The sequence below is a fragment of the Pyrus communis genome, chromosome 16, assembly GCF_963583255.1.
Source record: "Pyrus communis chromosome 16, drPyrComm1.1, whole genome shotgun sequence".
In the NCBI taxonomy this organism is placed as follows: Eukaryota; Viridiplantae; Streptophyta; class Magnoliopsida; order Rosales; family Rosaceae; genus Pyrus; species Pyrus communis.
In genome coordinates, this window is record NC_084818.1 from 11,705,585 (window position 1) to 11,722,929 (window position 17,345).

The 17,345-nt window shown below is 37.9% G+C and overlaps 1 protein-coding gene across 1 annotated transcript; it reads right to left on the bottom strand.

The window, feature by feature from the left end:
- Nucleotides 1-13,958: 13,958 nt before the first annotated feature.
- LOC137721333 (receptor-like protein EIX2) lies at nucleotides 13,959-17,116 on the bottom strand. The gene is made up of 2 exons (XM_068460433.1): nucleotides 14,294-17,116; nucleotides 13,959-14,094 (listed from the first exon to the last, which is right to left on the bottom strand). The coding sequence occupies exon 1, from the start codon at nucleotides 17,084-17,086 to the stop codon at nucleotides 14,297-14,299; it is 2,790 nt and encodes a 929-aa protein (XP_068316534.1). The 5' UTR covers nucleotides 17,087-17,116; the 3' UTR covers nucleotides 13,959-14,094; nucleotides 14,294-14,296.
- Between the last annotated feature and the right edge of the window lie 229 nt (nucleotides 17,117-17,345).

Below are 17,345 nucleotides of genomic sequence, written 5' to 3' on the forward strand. Positions count from 1 at the left end.
TTCTCATGTGAGTTCCCAGAAATAAAATCGTGAGGGCATGGCCGGGGCCCAAAGCGGACAATATCGTGCTACGACGGAGTCGAAACTGGGATGTGACATTTATAGGGATAGGATCAATGAACAAATATTTTTACACTCCTTTGTAGCCCTTAGATCTTATAAGATCCAATAGTCTTAATTAAGAGTGAGTTAGAGGCTTTTGAAAATCAAATGACTTGGAAGATGATGTAGATTATAACTAATAAGGAAAACAATAATTTAAATTAAAAAGAATATCAAATAATAATAAAATTGAAAAAGAAATAATCAAACTTTGAAATATCCAGTATAAAAAAAATGAAAATTTCATTTCCATCTGTTGATCTCACACCATCTTTGCCGAACAGGTTTGCAACTTCTAGATGAAGAGTCTTTCTTTCCTTCAAACAAAGAACCCTAATTACAGGAAAAAACAAACATGATACCAGGCAGAAAGAGTTTTTCTTTGAGAATAATTTAGGGTTTTGTTTTGAGTTTAAGCACCCTAGTCCTAATCTAGCAACTTAATCACTTTGCCACCACCATAGCAAAACCCTATTGAGCCAAGCATGTTTGAGATTTTTACAGCCACAAAATCATCAACCATTCATTTTGCACCGTATTAAAAAAAAGTGACATCCAGGAGTCAAGATTGAAGATTTAGAATTTAGGGTTTTGTTCTAAGAAGATATAAGAGACTGATAACTTGTTTCGTTGTAGTGTGTGCATCCAAAATTTCCTATCAATCGAATCAGAAGTAGTAAAATTTAAGAGGCTATCACAAGTAGTAAGATGCAAGAACATCGATCTGTCTCCTCACCTTTCTTGGGTGTTCTTCACTGTGGGTTTTACATTCTTTTTCTATCCGTTCAATTTTTTTTTCTTTCAATTTTATTGTATTAGATATTTCTATTTAATTTAAATTAGTATTTTCCTTATTAGTTATAATCCACATAATCATCCAAGTCATTTAATGTTTAAAAATCTCTACATCACTCTTAATCTAGACCATTGAATGTTATAAGATCTAAAGGCTATAAAGAAGTGTAAAAGTGTTTGTCAAAATCTTTGTCCCTTGATCCTAAACCCCATATATATATGTGTGTGTGTGTGTGTGTTATAAGCCCAATTCCTTCTTCCTAAAAGAAAAAAAAAGGCCCAAATTAGAATGTAACAACCTGTTCCAAATTTTACGTTTTTATTTTATTTTAAAAGCGTGAATTTACGAAATTGCCCTAGAGGTAAGGACTTTGACTTCTGTTGACCATCGACTTGAGAGATGTGGGACTTATTCTTTTAGCATATCCTCGTAGTACTCATTGGTACGAACGTATAGGCGAAAGCCGTTTGCGAGTCCGGATTATAACGGTATAGTTATGGACGTTTGAAATTGGTTATTTAAATATTTAAATTCCCACCTTGTGGGATTAGTGGACCAATTAAATTAAAGGGACAAGGAACCAATTAGAAGAAGAAGAAAAGTTTGCAGCCAATAAAAAGGAAAGAAGAAAAGAAAAAAAAAGAAAAAAAAAAAGGGGGAAAAGCTTCCCGTGCACCCATACCCGCACCACCGCGAGTCCATCTTCCAAGGCCGATTCCGGCCAACTCCGGTGGAGTTTTTGGATGCCACCACCACCATCTTGAAGCTCTCATTCCCCTCTACAAAACCCACCCAAGAACCACCTTGATTAACCATGGTATGGGGCGGTTTGAGGCCACGAAAGTTGACGAAAATCAATGGTGCTCCGGCCACCCTTTTCGATTTTCCGGAAAATCGGCAAAGCGATGGCCGATGCCACCACTTGGGATTTGTAGCCCATCATCCTAGGAGAAAAACCCAACCAACCTTGACCCCGTTGGACCACCGTAGACGACGAATCGACGTTGGGAAGTTTTAGGCACCCGCCAGCTTTGTGGGCAAAATTGACCATCTTCCTTCCACTTTTGGACTTCATGGAAGGTATGAACGTTGCTCCACTCACTGAGATCTTCATTTCTGTGAAGTTTGAGAATTTTTGGAAATAGTTGAATTTTCCGGCGAGTCGGGGCGGCCGACCGCCACCCACGGAGGCGCGTGGCCAGTGGGCCACCAATGCTATTTTTAGGCTATGTCAAATGTCTTGAATTCAGTTTTGTCATTTGAATGACGTAGGTTGATAGTTGGAACCTAAATTCGTTACGATACGTTACTTGATAAAAATGTGAATCGATGATCCGACCGTTGGATCGTCACCAAAATTGGATACATTATAATACGTAATATTTAAAGATCATAGGAATTTATGGATCGGGAATCTGACTTACGAATCTTCCTGAATTGGATTTGTAAGTTAGTAAAATAAATGTTCACGGCCACTTGTTTTAGGCAATTGGCGGAGATCTGACCGTTGGATCGTAATGAAATTTTAATATGTTATTCTAGAAACATATTTTGGATCGTTGGGAGTTTCGGATTGGAAATCTGATATGCGGATCTTCCCGGTCAAGTTATACAGGGTTGTAAACCCTACCGTCGATCTTTGATCGACGGTTAACTTGTGGTCAATGGGTCTCAAACTATTTTAGAATGTCGTTGAGGTTGTGTTTTATGTGAATTACATATTCTACGGATAAGAGTTCTGAGATGTGATTTGATAATTGGTCAAAGGGACCAATCATTCAGGACGCCTCGATGCGTGCACGAGAGAATCATAGCGTGGACTCCTGGTGAGTGGATCTTTTCCTTTTTATCGTACATATTGTTGAGAGTTTTATCGACACTTTTAAATTGATTAGGCATATTACTTTCATATATAATTATTGTGAATGTTTGAAGTACTATATGAACTACGAATGGCTTGATCCCTGTCTAGGGTACGTAGGCAGTCTAACGAGACGTTAGATGCAGCCATAAAATATTTGAGACAAAAGCCTTATTTGGGAAATTGAGTAATGCGAAGGAAATTGATAAAGACAAGTTTTAGTTTTGTGAATTAGTTAGTTAATTAGTGTTAATTGGGTTATTATGGATAATTATCCCTGAAAATAAGTAGTTCGGGAGTAGAGCGTTATTGATTGTACATTTCACACTGTATAGTTTATAATTGAAAATGCTACAACATGGTTGAGTGTTAGATTGCATCATGGTATCTTCATATGTATTATACTTGCATATAATTATTGGGAATGCTTTCAAGTGCAAAGGTGGACGCAGGACACCCAGGTAAGTTTCGGGTGAGTACATGTTGATGTTAGTGATGGTAGTGAGTACGATTGTGTTGAGATATAGTATAGCTCATAAACCTACACCCCGGTGTTAGTGCTCCCGCCCGTGGCCAGGGCACAGTTCTTCACGTGATGTTCACCTCCTGCACCTTACGCTCACCTTGGATTCAAGGTAGGTGCACAGTCCTGTCGTACAGACCACTTTAGATGGTTCCGACTTGTAGGTGACCCGCGATTATTCGCCCAGTCTTCACGTGATCGTAGCACTTGAGCGTATTTATTTACACCCAGTCCTGTCGTACAGACCACTTTAGGTGGTTCCGACTCGTGTGCATGTATACTTATTGAGCTATTGGCTAGCCATGATTGATGAGATATGGATAAGTCGTACAGGTCACTATAGGTGACTCCGACTTATATGCTAGCCAGGATTGATGAGATATGGATAAGTCGTACAGGTCACTATAGGTGACTCCGACTTATATGCTAGCCATGATTGATGAGATATGGATAAGTTGTACATGTCATTTTAGATGACTCTGACTGATATATCACTTTGTATTGATTTAGTTCATTTGGCCTACTTATTAATGTATGGTGGAGTTGATGGCAAACCGTGGTTTTGGTCATTTCTGAGTATGGTTTGGATATATGTATATATGTTGTACTGTCTTATGGAACGATACGGGTTCTACATTTAGGGGCATTACTTTTAGAGAGGTAATAACTTTGGGAAGCTTGGTTTTATTGCTTACTCACACCTTCTGTTTGGTGCCCTCCAGGTTTTAGCTGCTGAGTTTGTATCGACAAGAATATGTGGCGAATCTTAGTATTGATGGATATTTCTGAGGGTATGATTCTTACCCACACTACTGTACCTTACTTATGCTCTGACATCGCGTGTGAAATGGGTTCGCTCCCACTCATAGTGCACTCTGGTACTTAGACACTTTTAGATTCAAATTTATTCACTTTTTCTACACTCTATCACATTTTATGGCTTCGTCACTGTCCAGGTGTCGGCCAGCACAGCTCGATTCAGGGTCCAAGTGGACTTTCTGGGTCGGGGTGTGTCATAGAAACCCAGCGCCTCTTTTCTTTTTCTGTTATTTAAAAAATAGGCCCACATTTTTCTTTTTTGCTGTTTTTTTTTTTAATTTGAAATAAAAAATGTGATTGAAGATTTTGAAACCACATGAATAGATTTTGCTTCCACACTCTTGAACAAGAGTGTACGAGACTTTATTGAATTTAGTAGTAAGCAAAGGTGTGTGAAACTTTACACTTGCATAGGTATGTGAAGCTTCTCCCCTTTAAGGGTGTGTGAAGCTTCACCCTCATAAATATGTGAAGCTTCTTCCCTTCAAGGGTGTGTGAAGCTTCACCCTTCATAAACATGTAAAGCTTCCTCTCTTCAAGGGTGTGTGAAGCTTCACCCTTTCATAGTCTGTTTTTATACCAAGGTAGTTGAAACTAGTCATAGGACCCCATAAAATGATTGTGCTTCGCACACTCTTGAGCAAGAGTGGGCGAGGCTATCTACATATTGTAGTCGTTAAAGGTTTAGAGAACCATATAATATGAATTTGCTTCGCACAGTCTTGAGCAAGAGCATGCGAGACTTTCTACACGTTGTAGTTGTATCTTACATATCAAAGTTTTTGTTGGTCTCCTTCCACATGTTGAAATTAATTAATAATTGACAATTAATTAAATAGTTAATAATAATAAATTTTTAGCCCTTTTTTTTTTTTTTTTTTTGCTTTTTTTTTGTTTTTGTTTTTGAACTAGGAACAAAAAAAATGTGGCAGAGACCACATAAATAGATTTTGCTTCCACACTTTGAGCAAGTGTGTGGAAGGCAATCTACATGTTGTTGTAGTTAAAGGTTTGGAGGAACCATACAATATTTTGCCCTGCACACCCTTGACCAAGAATGTGTAATACAATTTATTTGTTGGGTTATTCTCGGGTTGTTGAAGAGTTGGAGAATTGGCACAATATGATTTTCCTTTGGACGCTAGTGTGCATCACCCACCGAAGCCTCCTATTTACCATCATTGGTAAGTGAAGGTAAGATATAATACTTGCATGTTTTCAAGAATGACTTTATAAGTTACCAAAGTTTGCGACTTCAGAGTCCTTGTAAATGTTGGAATATAAAATACCTGAGGCTTTTAGAGAGCCTATAAATGAGTTTCCCTTGAAACATATACATGGGAACCCAACTAGATCTCGCTAATGTTTGAGGCTTTCGAGTAACCCGAAATTAGCTTCATTTGACCCATACCCTTGGGAGCCCAAATAATTTTTTGAAGCTTTGATGTTTGACTTTCTGGTGTAGTTGAAGGATATGTCTAATAATGCTTCATATTGCATGTTGCAAATTAAACCAAAAGAGTTGAAGCTTAAGTGTTGCTTGAAGCTTTTTAGAAGCTATATAAATTGTTTTACCTTCCAACAGTGCCCTTGAAAACCCACACAGAGGTTGTAGTGTATGCGTTGTTGAAAAGGAAAATGCTTGAAGCAAACCCAAGATGATTGAAAAGCTTTGGCAAGCGACCGCTTCACATGTTGATGACAATAATCTTGTAAAAATTTGAACTCTTATAGTGTGTCTGGGTTAGTAAAACTTTAGACTTGTTGAAGAGACTTGTAGACAATATGAGGTCGAAATATTACACATGCATTGAACATTTGTTTGCTTGGTGAAGTATCAAACACTGTTGAAACCCTCGTTGACTTGTAATGAGATCTTGTTGTTGACTATAACCCTTATTGGGCTTAAGCGCTATCCCCCACTTGGGTTGAGTTAAGCCTGCTTGTGCCATTTTCGAGTTGTAAGGCTAGAGGGTTTCGATTATTTGTGAATGTTAAGAGTTCACACGTATGAGTTGTACTGTTCCTCACCTAGTTGGTGGGAAGAATGGCAAGTTGTTGAGGCGAAAATGTTTACTAAAGAATTAGTCGTACCCTTCATCACCTAGTTGGTGATACGAAGGTAAGTTCCTTCATCACCTGGTTGGCGGGAAGAGTGGCAAGTTGTCAAAGGAAAAAATTATTTATTAGAGTACGGGTTGTACCGTTCATCACCTATTTAGTGAGAATAATGTCAAGTTGCAGAGGCACATTGTAGCACACGTCAAAAGGCAAAAATGTATGTTGACACCCTTTTGGAAGCTTAATTAGATTATGTATGAATGTATTGAAATGTATGATGTTTATGTTGATTGACATGATTGATGCTTATGACATGCGTGTTGGTTATCAATATTTTGTTATGCATAAAGGAATCCATTGTTTAGATATGTGAACCGTGTTGGTCTTACCAATTAGGTTCACTTACTTTGTGTTAAAGTATGCATGCTGAAGCTTTGAGTTAGAGTACAAGGGTAGGTTAGAGTTAGACCAAGTGTTTCAACGTTAGAATGTAAAAGATTTAGACAAAGTTGTCTGAATTCATTAAATATTTACCGAATGGCATGTGTTACAAAGATAACTGAATGGCTGAATGTCAGGATGTATGCAGTGTGCATGCCCACTTATTTACCGAATGACATGTTTCACCATTAGAGTTTTTTATCACCGAGTAGCCTTTTCTTCAATACTAGTCTCCCACTTTGAAAGAGTAAGGCTTGAGCCCTAGGGTCATAGTAGTTGAAGGTATAGTCACCCCTGGTTGTCTTGATGCGAACATTTATCCTACTTGTTGTATGAGCTTGTTGAGAGTAAAAATTATTCTTCTTGCCAATGGGATGAATATGTTTGGTGACTTAGTGGGTTGCTAAGTGGGGCAGGGAGAGATGCAATGGGTGTCTGAATGGTCAAAATCTTCTCATTCGGTAGAACTTCACTTCAACTCTTATCTTGTTGATATGGGTTAGTAATAGGAACGTTCCCTTGGTAAGTTCTTGTTTCGGCAGAGGCATGATTGTAAGCTTGTGTCATCACCTTAGACTAAGTCTTCCAAGTGTTATCATTGATCATGTACGTGAAAAAGCATTCACGCATGCGTACCGTGAAGGCTTTGAGTGTTGTTTTGTCATCTGTCCTTGCACAACAAGAATACTCATGGTTGAAATGACCAGCATACTCACGCAATGACTCTTATGGCCTTTGACGAATGGTGCATAAATCATCAGCATAGTGTAAGCGATCATCTTATAATATGTGTTAAGCTATAAAGAGTTTTCTTAACTCAACGAAGGAATCCACCATATCAGGTTAAAGATGACAATACCAATTGAGAGCTTCATCCTAGAGAGTGGAGGGGAAAATGAGGCATCGTTCTTCACCACCGTATCTATAGTACGCCGTAATGGATTCAAAGATGCGTATATGCTCAATTGGATCTTCTCTCTCATTGTACAATTGTAAACCCAACTTTTGTTTCATTTATCTTTGTAAAGGGTGCCAAGAATCTTCCTTGTCAGAGGGTCGGGCTGATTCCAGTCAGGTATCACGGCTTGATGCTCGACCTTCAACTTCTTCACTTCTTCAAGGAGTTGCAGGATAAGGGGGTTCTTAGTGGAATCAGGCACTCTTGGAACTCTTTTTCGCAAGCTTCCATCATCTTTTGGAAGTAGGAAATTAAGTTTGGTAAAGAGCATGTGGCATTTCTTTGGATTCATAGTACTGGCTACCTGGAAGTGCCTGTTGCAAGCCCCCTGAGTCTTCTACACCTTCTTTCTCCAAGGTTTGTCGCTTCTTCCCTGGATTGGTAGCTGGTATGAGTTGTGGTAGGGGACCAAGTCTATTAACAACATTTGCATCATTGATGTTTGAGTCTATGTGAATAAGTTTTGTTGGAACCAAATTTGTGCACCTCCTTAACGGTGGTTGAGCACAAACTCGAGCAACTTGCAAAACAAAAAAGAACAGTAAGCAACCTATGGCCCCGGGGAGGGGGGTGTGTGCTGGCAAAAAGCTTTCAGACGGTCAAGTTAGTGAATGATTTTAGACTCAAGCTGTGGGCAAGAGAATTGAAGTATATATATTATATTGTGTTACCATAAATGAATCCTAGGTGGATGTATTTATACCTTGGGGAGAGAGATCTTTTTAGGATAGAATTCTTGTTCTAAGCTGGAAGAATCCTATAGGATATCTAGGAAGTAGAGATTCCAAGACTTATAGGATCTGATTGTGTCCATATCCGGATCAGATAGTGTGTCTTGCGGAATAAGCATAATCATCCAGCGGAGTCGCTAGAACTCTGCCTAGTGCCCTAGTGTAGAGTGATGGTGGCACCCTGCTCCATCTGATACAGCTCTGCCAAAAGCTGGTGAGTCCAGGACCAGACTTTTGAGGTAGTAGCATTCAGACCAAACTTACTCCGGCCCTAAAAATTCATTTTTTCACATGTTTTCTCAACGTGACAGTCACAGTAAATGGCTCTTGATCATTCTATTCCTTCTATAAGGAGATGTCTTTTTTTTACTTATTCTGCTTCAGGTCAAAGCAGCTGGGTTGAGAGAAGTCTCATGTTGATCAACATTCTGATGAGAAGGTCGTTCCTTGTTGGAAGCATCTATGTTGAAAACTGGTTAACCCTTATTGTCGGGGGTACCCATATGATGATCGACAATCATTGAGGTGATCGGCTTATAAGACTGAGTTTGTCTAGCCTCATGGAGCATCCCGAAGAGTTTGTTATACTATTCTTGAAGGATCTTATTCCCGATTTCTATTTGTTGTTTTGAGCTTAAATCTCTTTGACTTTGGCATGTAAAGCAACCTTCTTTCTTTTGCTCACTTGTTGCCTCACACTAGACATAAAGAAGGGTGTAGTTTTGTGTGTTATGGCTTCTTTTCGCTCCCTATATTGGCTAGGAATGCCAGATCGAATGAGAGCATACAAAACATGGAAACTAGCCTAACAATATAAGTGAGAGTAGGAACAATGTCATTCCCACAGACAATGCCAAATGTTGATGCAAAAAAACGATGCGACTTTAGAACAACGTAAAGTGTCAAGTTTGTGACCTTCACATGATTGCTTTAGTCACTAAGTGTAAGTAAATATGTAGAGAGAGATAGAGAAGTAAACACAAGATGTACGTGGTGCACCCTAAGTTTGGCTACGTCCACGAAGGTAGAGGAGTTCTCATTAATATTGTAAAGTTGACATAATACAATGGTTTAAGTAGAGTCATCATCACTGGGTTCTAATAATGATTTAAGTACAATAATAGCATTAGGGATTAACTGTAGGAGAATGGTCTCCTTTTTACAGTTGAGGAGAGCCTTCGGCTTCCGTCTGCAGTCGATGTGGGACTTTAGGAGCTTTATTTTGATATTGACATGTATTGCGTTGTGATTAGCCTATTGGTTGAAGAGAAACTCGTGTGTTTCAGTAGGGGTGCCTCAACACGAATCCTTCAGTGGGTCCTTTGAAGGTATGAAGTTGATTGATGCTCGGTAATTTCGAGATTGGTGCAGTATAGTACAAATAGGAGTGTCCACATGCTTACACCCTAACATGCTAGTCTCTTTTAACAAATCTAAAATATATTTTCACTAGAAAAAAATAATACCTTTTGAAAACAATGGAATTCCACATCGTTATGTAAGTGCCTGAAGTGATGTTTGAAACCCCAACACATGTGATGGCATACGATTCATAACATACACTGCATGTACAACTGTTGCAAGCAAAAAACGTTTGGGAACAGATCTGCCAAAAAGCAATGCACGGGCTATCTTCAGGATATGGCGATTCTTCCTTTCCACTACCCTGTTTCATTGTGGGGTGCGAGGACAAGTAGTTTCATGTAAAACGCCATGATCATGAAGAAACTGGGATAACTCAAATCAATATGTTCGCTTCTATTGTCAGAAGGGAGAACTTTAATGAGAATACTTAGCCTTAATCATCTGATAAAAGTTCTGAAATACCGAATCAATATCACTCTTATTTTTTTAACACACATATAACCACATCATACAAGTACAATCATCACCAAAACTAACAAATACCCAGACATCTGAATGGACTGGACCAAATGGGGAAACACTTTTATTCATACTTAGAGCAAACAAAACATGATAACTTTTAGCAAGAATATAGACTTCACACTGTAAATCTAAGTCACTAATTTTACTAAATTAACTAGGTATCATATGCTTCAAATTATGCATGTTCCGATCGGTGATGCAACAACCCTATCTTCTGTAGATTACTGTCATGAGACGTATAAACCAAATTAGCTCTTCCATAAACGACGTCATCCACATAGTATATAACATCTCTCTTAGTGCCATGTCCAATGATCTCTTTGGTCTGAATATCCTGAAGTACATAGAATAGTGGATACATTAATACAACACAATCTAATTCTTTCATAACTTGTGGTACAATAAATAAATGATGGGACAATGAGGTACCGTTTGGTACGCAGACGGGATGAGACAGGACAGAACGAGACGGAACGGAACGGATGTCTCATCCCACATACCAAACGGTACCTAACAAAACCAATAAACAGTGATGTAAAGGGAGAGAGGATGTAAGACACATTGTTCCTACTCCAACAATAGGAACAGCAGTACCATTGGCAGTTGCCACACACTTCTTATGAGGGGTTTTCATATATTGAAATAAGTTCTTATCGAGAAGTAGTTAAGTGCTCTCTAGCGGTCTAGGCATTTATTTATTTATTGCATACTAACTATCTTGTCTTTCGTCACCGCCGCATCTCTCGCAAACAATGGAATATCATATCAGAAGATAGAGAGAGAGAGAGAGAGAAGAGGTCAGATCGCAAATCTTTACAGAATGTCATTTCTTTATTATGACAGCCCAATATGTGAAAACTTCCACAGAAAATTACACATGGGAACCCCTTCAAGTGAAGTGAAGTCATACAAGCTGAAGAAAAAAAGTAAACAAGCACACATAATTATAAGTTTTGAAGACAACGGCCAAATTAATTAGGAAGACTTTAAGAAGAGATGCATATCGCTTAATTTAAGAAGAAATATAAAATCATATCTACATACCATTGCTTAATTGAAGTGTCGCTTGGTCAAAATCACCCTCACATAAAACCATTCACTCTAAAACATTCAAGAACCTGAAGTACGAGTATAAAATTAGACCGCCACAAAGTCCCCAAAATCTAACAATAAAGCCAAGACGAGTGCTGACTAAAATCCCTGTGTTAGAAGTGTTGAAATTTTTTTAGATTGACGAGCCTGGAGGGCCTCACTCTAACTACATCGATATTGTCCCTAACTTTACTACCTGCCCAATTTGTTAGGTGTGGGGTTTTACAACAAAAGGCATCGGCATTAGTTAGAGTGGGGTAATCATATTTAAATCCCATTGTTTTCTTTTCACCCACCGATGTGGAATTCTAACACTCCCCCTCACGTGTAACCCCATTTAGTGGTTCACATGTAGAGATCCATACATTGGAAATTGAAACTCAAAGGTTGGTTATATGTTAAGAGTCCATACTTGTTTTCAATGGAACTCAGAGGCCAACTCTCTCTTAAGAGTCCTGGCTTGTTTCCTTCTTGGTGACAAGCTTGTTGGCTTGCATGGGCCCGAACCTTGGCTCTGATACCATGTTGAAATTTTTTTAGATCAACCGGCTCGAGGGGCCCTACTCTAATTACACCGATAATGTCCCGAACTTTACCACCTCACTTGCCCAATCTGTCAAGTGTGGGGTTTTACCACAAACAGTCTTGATATTAGTTAGAGTAGGCTAATCATATTTAGTGGAATTCCAACAATAAGCTCATCACACAGTTTCCTGTTGATCAGCACACATCTTTTGAAGTGGAGGTTCACATTGTTGTGGATTTCCAGCCTAAAAAGAGGGATCAAAACTTTGGAGCTGAGTGCCTATTGGAATTTTTTCATAAAAGTTGTTGTATGACAAGTCCAAGAAACTAAAACGATCTATCCGAGCAAGGCTTGCTGGAATTCTGCCCAGTTTCTGGTTTCTTGACAAATATAAAAAAAGCTTTTACAGGAGCAAAGTATGCCTTACAGTTGTAGTAGTTAAAGGGTAAAGCAGAGTCACTTGTTCATACATGACTGGATTGATATACAAAACACTGCAAATTCTGTCAATGTCATTCAATAACAATTGAATAATGGATGTGGGGAAATCTCACTTCATAAATTAGACAAAGACAACTCGAATGATCAGGCATTGACTTGACTTACTAATTGAATAATTCATATAGATAGTGGTAACTACACAGTAAAATCGAATTTTTCTTTGTGGACGAATAGTAAGTGTCATTGTAATGGGGAAATTAACGGACCAAAACCCTTTGGTAGTGGCCCTCAACTACCAACAGACTTCTCTTCTAGTATTGAATCATATCAAACTTGCAACAAGTCATCGATCAAGTTATACGAAAGAAAAAAAGGATAAAACAGTTGACTTAATCAAGAAGGATATTCCATTTTAACCAATTCGATAGTTTTTATATTTTAGTTTCAATTTTTTTTTCTTTGGGTAAGATATGGAGGGGAAATATTGGGGAGGAATTTTTAAAAAAATGTATATGGAAGAGTAACAAAATAAAAACTGAGAATGATTTCCGCACAGCTTGAAATTCAGAATTTGTCCCATTTTTGTTCTCATAATTCCTAGAACTTCTAATTTCAGTGCTAAACTGCGATGATGTTTTCTCGTTGAATTGCTGCTTTTAATAATTAAATGTTCATATGGAACATCTTGAACATGCTATACTCACTTACAGTGGCGGATCCATAATTTCAACCTTGGGTGGTCCTAGTATAAAATATTCAAGGATTTTGTAGACGGAAATAGTGCACAACGCGCAAAAGATTTTTCTCTATTTTCTAAATGAAACATTTTGTCGAGTACTTTCTGTATATATGGGCGGTCTTTTTTTGTTCTTTGAAGATTAAAAGTCTTGTAAAATTTTCAGTGTCAATTTTTCTTGACATCTAATAACTTGAAAAGTCTTTCTTGAGAACAAGTAAATTAAAGGGTTTTTTTTTTTTTTAATTTTTTTATTATTAAGATACTCTTAACTTGAAAAGGGTTCTTTCTTTTGAGATATTAATAATTAAGAGGTGAAGTCATACTAGTAATTTAAAAGATTAAAAAACATATTTAGCATATAATACTTCTGCAGGGGATAGAAAAAAGGGCGAACGACAAAATTGGGATAAAAAAAATATTTAAATAGAAGATGGTGGGTCAAAATTAGAAAGGGATAGAAAGAATGCAAAATGACAACGTTTCTTAAAAGTAAAAAAGCAAGGTGCAAAAGCACAACCCTTCTTCATTTTGCCGGTTCTGCAACACAAGCTTTCCGGCAAATACAACCCAGAGAATTGTGACTCTTATATCTACTATATTACCCTATTAATTCACTATAATTTATCCTATCGAGTCCTTCGTAGAGCTCCGCCTAGGGTTTAGGGTGGTCCTCCGAGGTTCTTCACAAGCATTTCTTCGATGTTCAAAGGGTCCCGGGACCACCCCGATCCCTATATAGATCCGCCCCTGGTCAAGATAATGCAGTCTGATCTGATCTCAACCCTAAAGAACCAGCAATTGATGATGTTAGATATATTGATTGAATTATCTGGTAATGTAATGTACGATGTTCTCAATGTTAATCTATCAAATTTTGATTGAATTATCAATTTGCTTTTTCTGTCTGTAACTTGATTAATAAGTTCTTACAAGTTTTTTAAGGAAATTTATTGAAAAGGATATAATGATACACTTAGTAAAAGGGATTAAAAACACCTAATTAACCCCTTAAAGATAATCTAAACACTTTCACTAAACAATAACTTCAAATTGCACTCTTCAATCTCCTTCTTCTCCAGCTGAAAGGGATCATGGTTACGAACGGTAGATGCACGAGCTAAAAAGATTCAGAAAAACCACAGCATATGTTAGTCGTAAATGTAAAGACAATTAGAGGGACCAAAATGATATTAATCATGACGGCAAATATGCCATATCATTACACTATAGTTATATGTATAAAATTGCACTTAGCTTCCCGAATTAAAAGACTAAAAACTGCAGTAATAATATTTGTTGCGTGGAAGAGTACTTACAATTTAACCATCAATCATTCTTCTTCGCCTGATCAAAGCCACTCTTACATAAAGCCAATCGTATACATTGTTCAAGAACTTGTAGTATGTGTATCTCCATGACCTGATGAATATCAAACTCCCACAAACTCCCCAAAATCCAATGACAAATCCAAGCCCCAAACTCACGTAAAATCCCAGTGTTATAAACTTGTCATTATCTTCATCTTGATTCTCAACCGGTTGCTCCTCTGGAGTTGTTTCCTCAGGAGAGCACATTTGTTCAAGTGGAATTCCACAAAGGAGAGGATTTCCGGCAAAAACAGAAGGCTCATAGGTTTGAAGCTGAGACCCCATGGGAATTTTTCCAGACAAGTTGTTGTTGGACAAGTCCAACTTACCAAGGCCAGATATTCCAAAGAGATTTGTTGGAATTGTACCATGTATTTGGTTGTTTGACAAATCAAGCAAATCTAAAGATTGCAACTTCCCGATCTTTGGAGTTATTTGACCTGTTAAGTTGTTTCTTGACAAGTTTAAGGAAACCAACCCCACAAGATTAGTGATTTCACTAGGAATCTCCCCTGTTAATCGGTTGCTCGACAGATGAATACTCTTTACAAGCCCCAGAGTACTTTTGTATTTGGACATTATGCCTTTCCATATCAAGGATGATTCATCTTCATAATACTCCCACTTGCCAATCAAGGTTACATTATAGGTATGATTTTGAGTTAGACTTGAACTTCCTTTTTGAGCCAAATTAGTCAAATTGTCAAGGCATTTGGGTATACTTCCAGAGATGTTATTCATCGACAAATCCAGAATTTGAATGCCTCTCATATTACACAATTGTGATGGAATGCTTCCATAGAAGTGATTAGAACGGAGGATAAGGATAGCCAAATTTGGAAGTCCAACCCCTAACCATTCAGGTATAAAACCTGATAATTTATTTTCCCCAACATCAAAAACTATGAGACTTGTACAGTTGTTCAAGGATGAAGGCAATTCCCCAACAAACCTATTGTTATTTAGTTTCAGTGTTTGAATAGAAGATAAAAAGCCCATTGTGGTAGGAATTTTCCCTAAAATGGAATTGTCACTCAAGTCTAGAATGACTAGATTTTCAAAATGTGTCCAACAATTAGGAAGTTTTTCATATAAATTGTTGCTTGATAGATCAAGAAAGTATAATGTGCTAACCTCATTTGGAGTCTTTGGACACAAGAAAGAAATTGGCCCTGAAAGCTTATTGTTGGAGAGATCAAGAGATGACGCTTTGGAAAGGAATGAAGGGATTGAACCTTCCAATTGGTTCCAACTCAAATTCACATCAGGAGGGGAAGATGAGGTAAACTCAAATCTTGAATTTGGAATTATTCCTCTAATTCGGTTGTTGGAGATATCTATAGAATTAATTTCATGATCATGATGCAGTGTGCCCCAAAACCAACTTGGAAGGATATCAGAAATGCCTGCATTAGAAATATCAAGATCCAAATAACTTTTCTGAGTCTTAAGCCATTTTGGAAAATGTGGACCTATCTTGCAAAACCCCAAATATATGGAAACCAATTGGAAAGGAGGAACCCAATTAGAATTGAAGTCTAAAGCTAGTGAGGTAGAGGACAAATCCAAAATTATTAATCTAGAGAGATTGGAGAAGTGGCTTTCTGAAACCACACCTTCCAAAGCATTCATACCAAGGCGGATAGTCTCAAGCGTAGACATATGGCCAATGTTTTCAGGCATTGTTCCACTCAATTGATTGTCATAGAGGTCTAATTTTTTCAATGACGAAAAGTTTTTGAGATTAGGAATTGATTCAGAAAGAGAATTGTTTGAGAGGCTTAGAGTCTCTAATGAGTTCTTATCAGGGCATGTAGACATTAATGTTTGAACCAGCTTGGAAAGTTGTATACTCAAAATGTTGTTGCGAAAGAGCAATGCCTGCAAACTACATAACTCGGAAAAAGATTGCGGAATCCCTCCTTCAATTTGGTTATGGGAGAGATCAAGATAGGCAAGAGAGCTCATGTTTCCAAAAACATCAGGAAGTGAACCCGTGAAGTTATTGCGAGAGAGGCCAAGTTGAACAAGGCTGGTACTGAAGTTGGACAACCATAAAAATATTGAAGAAGATGTGAGTTGGTTGAAACTGAGATCAACATGAGCAAGAGATTTAGAAGAATTTATGTTAAAAAGAGTACTGGAATGAATTGCAGGAGAAGAAAGACCACACCCTATTAATGTCAAGTTTGTAAGTTTAGGAAGCTTACTAACCATTTCCAGCCAGTCAGGAACATTACTGAGATTGTTGTAACTCAAGTCTAAATATGTTAAAGAAGAAAGACGAGGGAGCCAGGAATTCAGATTTTCTACATTGTTAAAGTCATTCCCATTGAAATCAAAATATTGCAAGTGGGTAAGGTTTCCAACCTGACTTGATATTCGACCACCAAGAAAGTATCCTCCACTAAGATCAAGTTTGACAACGTGGCCCGTGTATTCGTCACAGTAGACTCCTATCCATGATGCACAACAATCTTGTTTTTGGGCTTCACTGCCCCACGAAGAGAGGCTATTGTAGTCATCCACGAGGTCTTGTTTGATTGCAAGGAGAGCTTCCCTTTCCCTCTCTATGCACCTGATCACCTTCAGCACCTTAGCAATATGCTTGTGGCCTGCTACTCCTGAAGAAATATTATTGAATTCATGGGACAGGGAAAGGTTGCAATATTGTAGCAAAATTAGCACCACAACTATTGAAGCATGAAATAGTTTCAAGCACCTAATTCCCTCGCCCTGCATCTTAACAACAATGGAGAAGAAAAAGTATACAGGCTCCGTTGTAGGAAATTGGAAAGTAATTTGGAAGAGCAACACTGCAAAGTATATATACACATACACGATTGGATCGACGTACAAAAAACTGCGAAGTAAAAAGCAAAATGTCTGCTTTTCCACGTAAACTGGGCCCAAACTTTCTTAGTCAATATCATTCCATTATTTGCACTGACGTATTTGAAAAAAACAATTAAAATTGAACATATCACATTAAAATTACTAA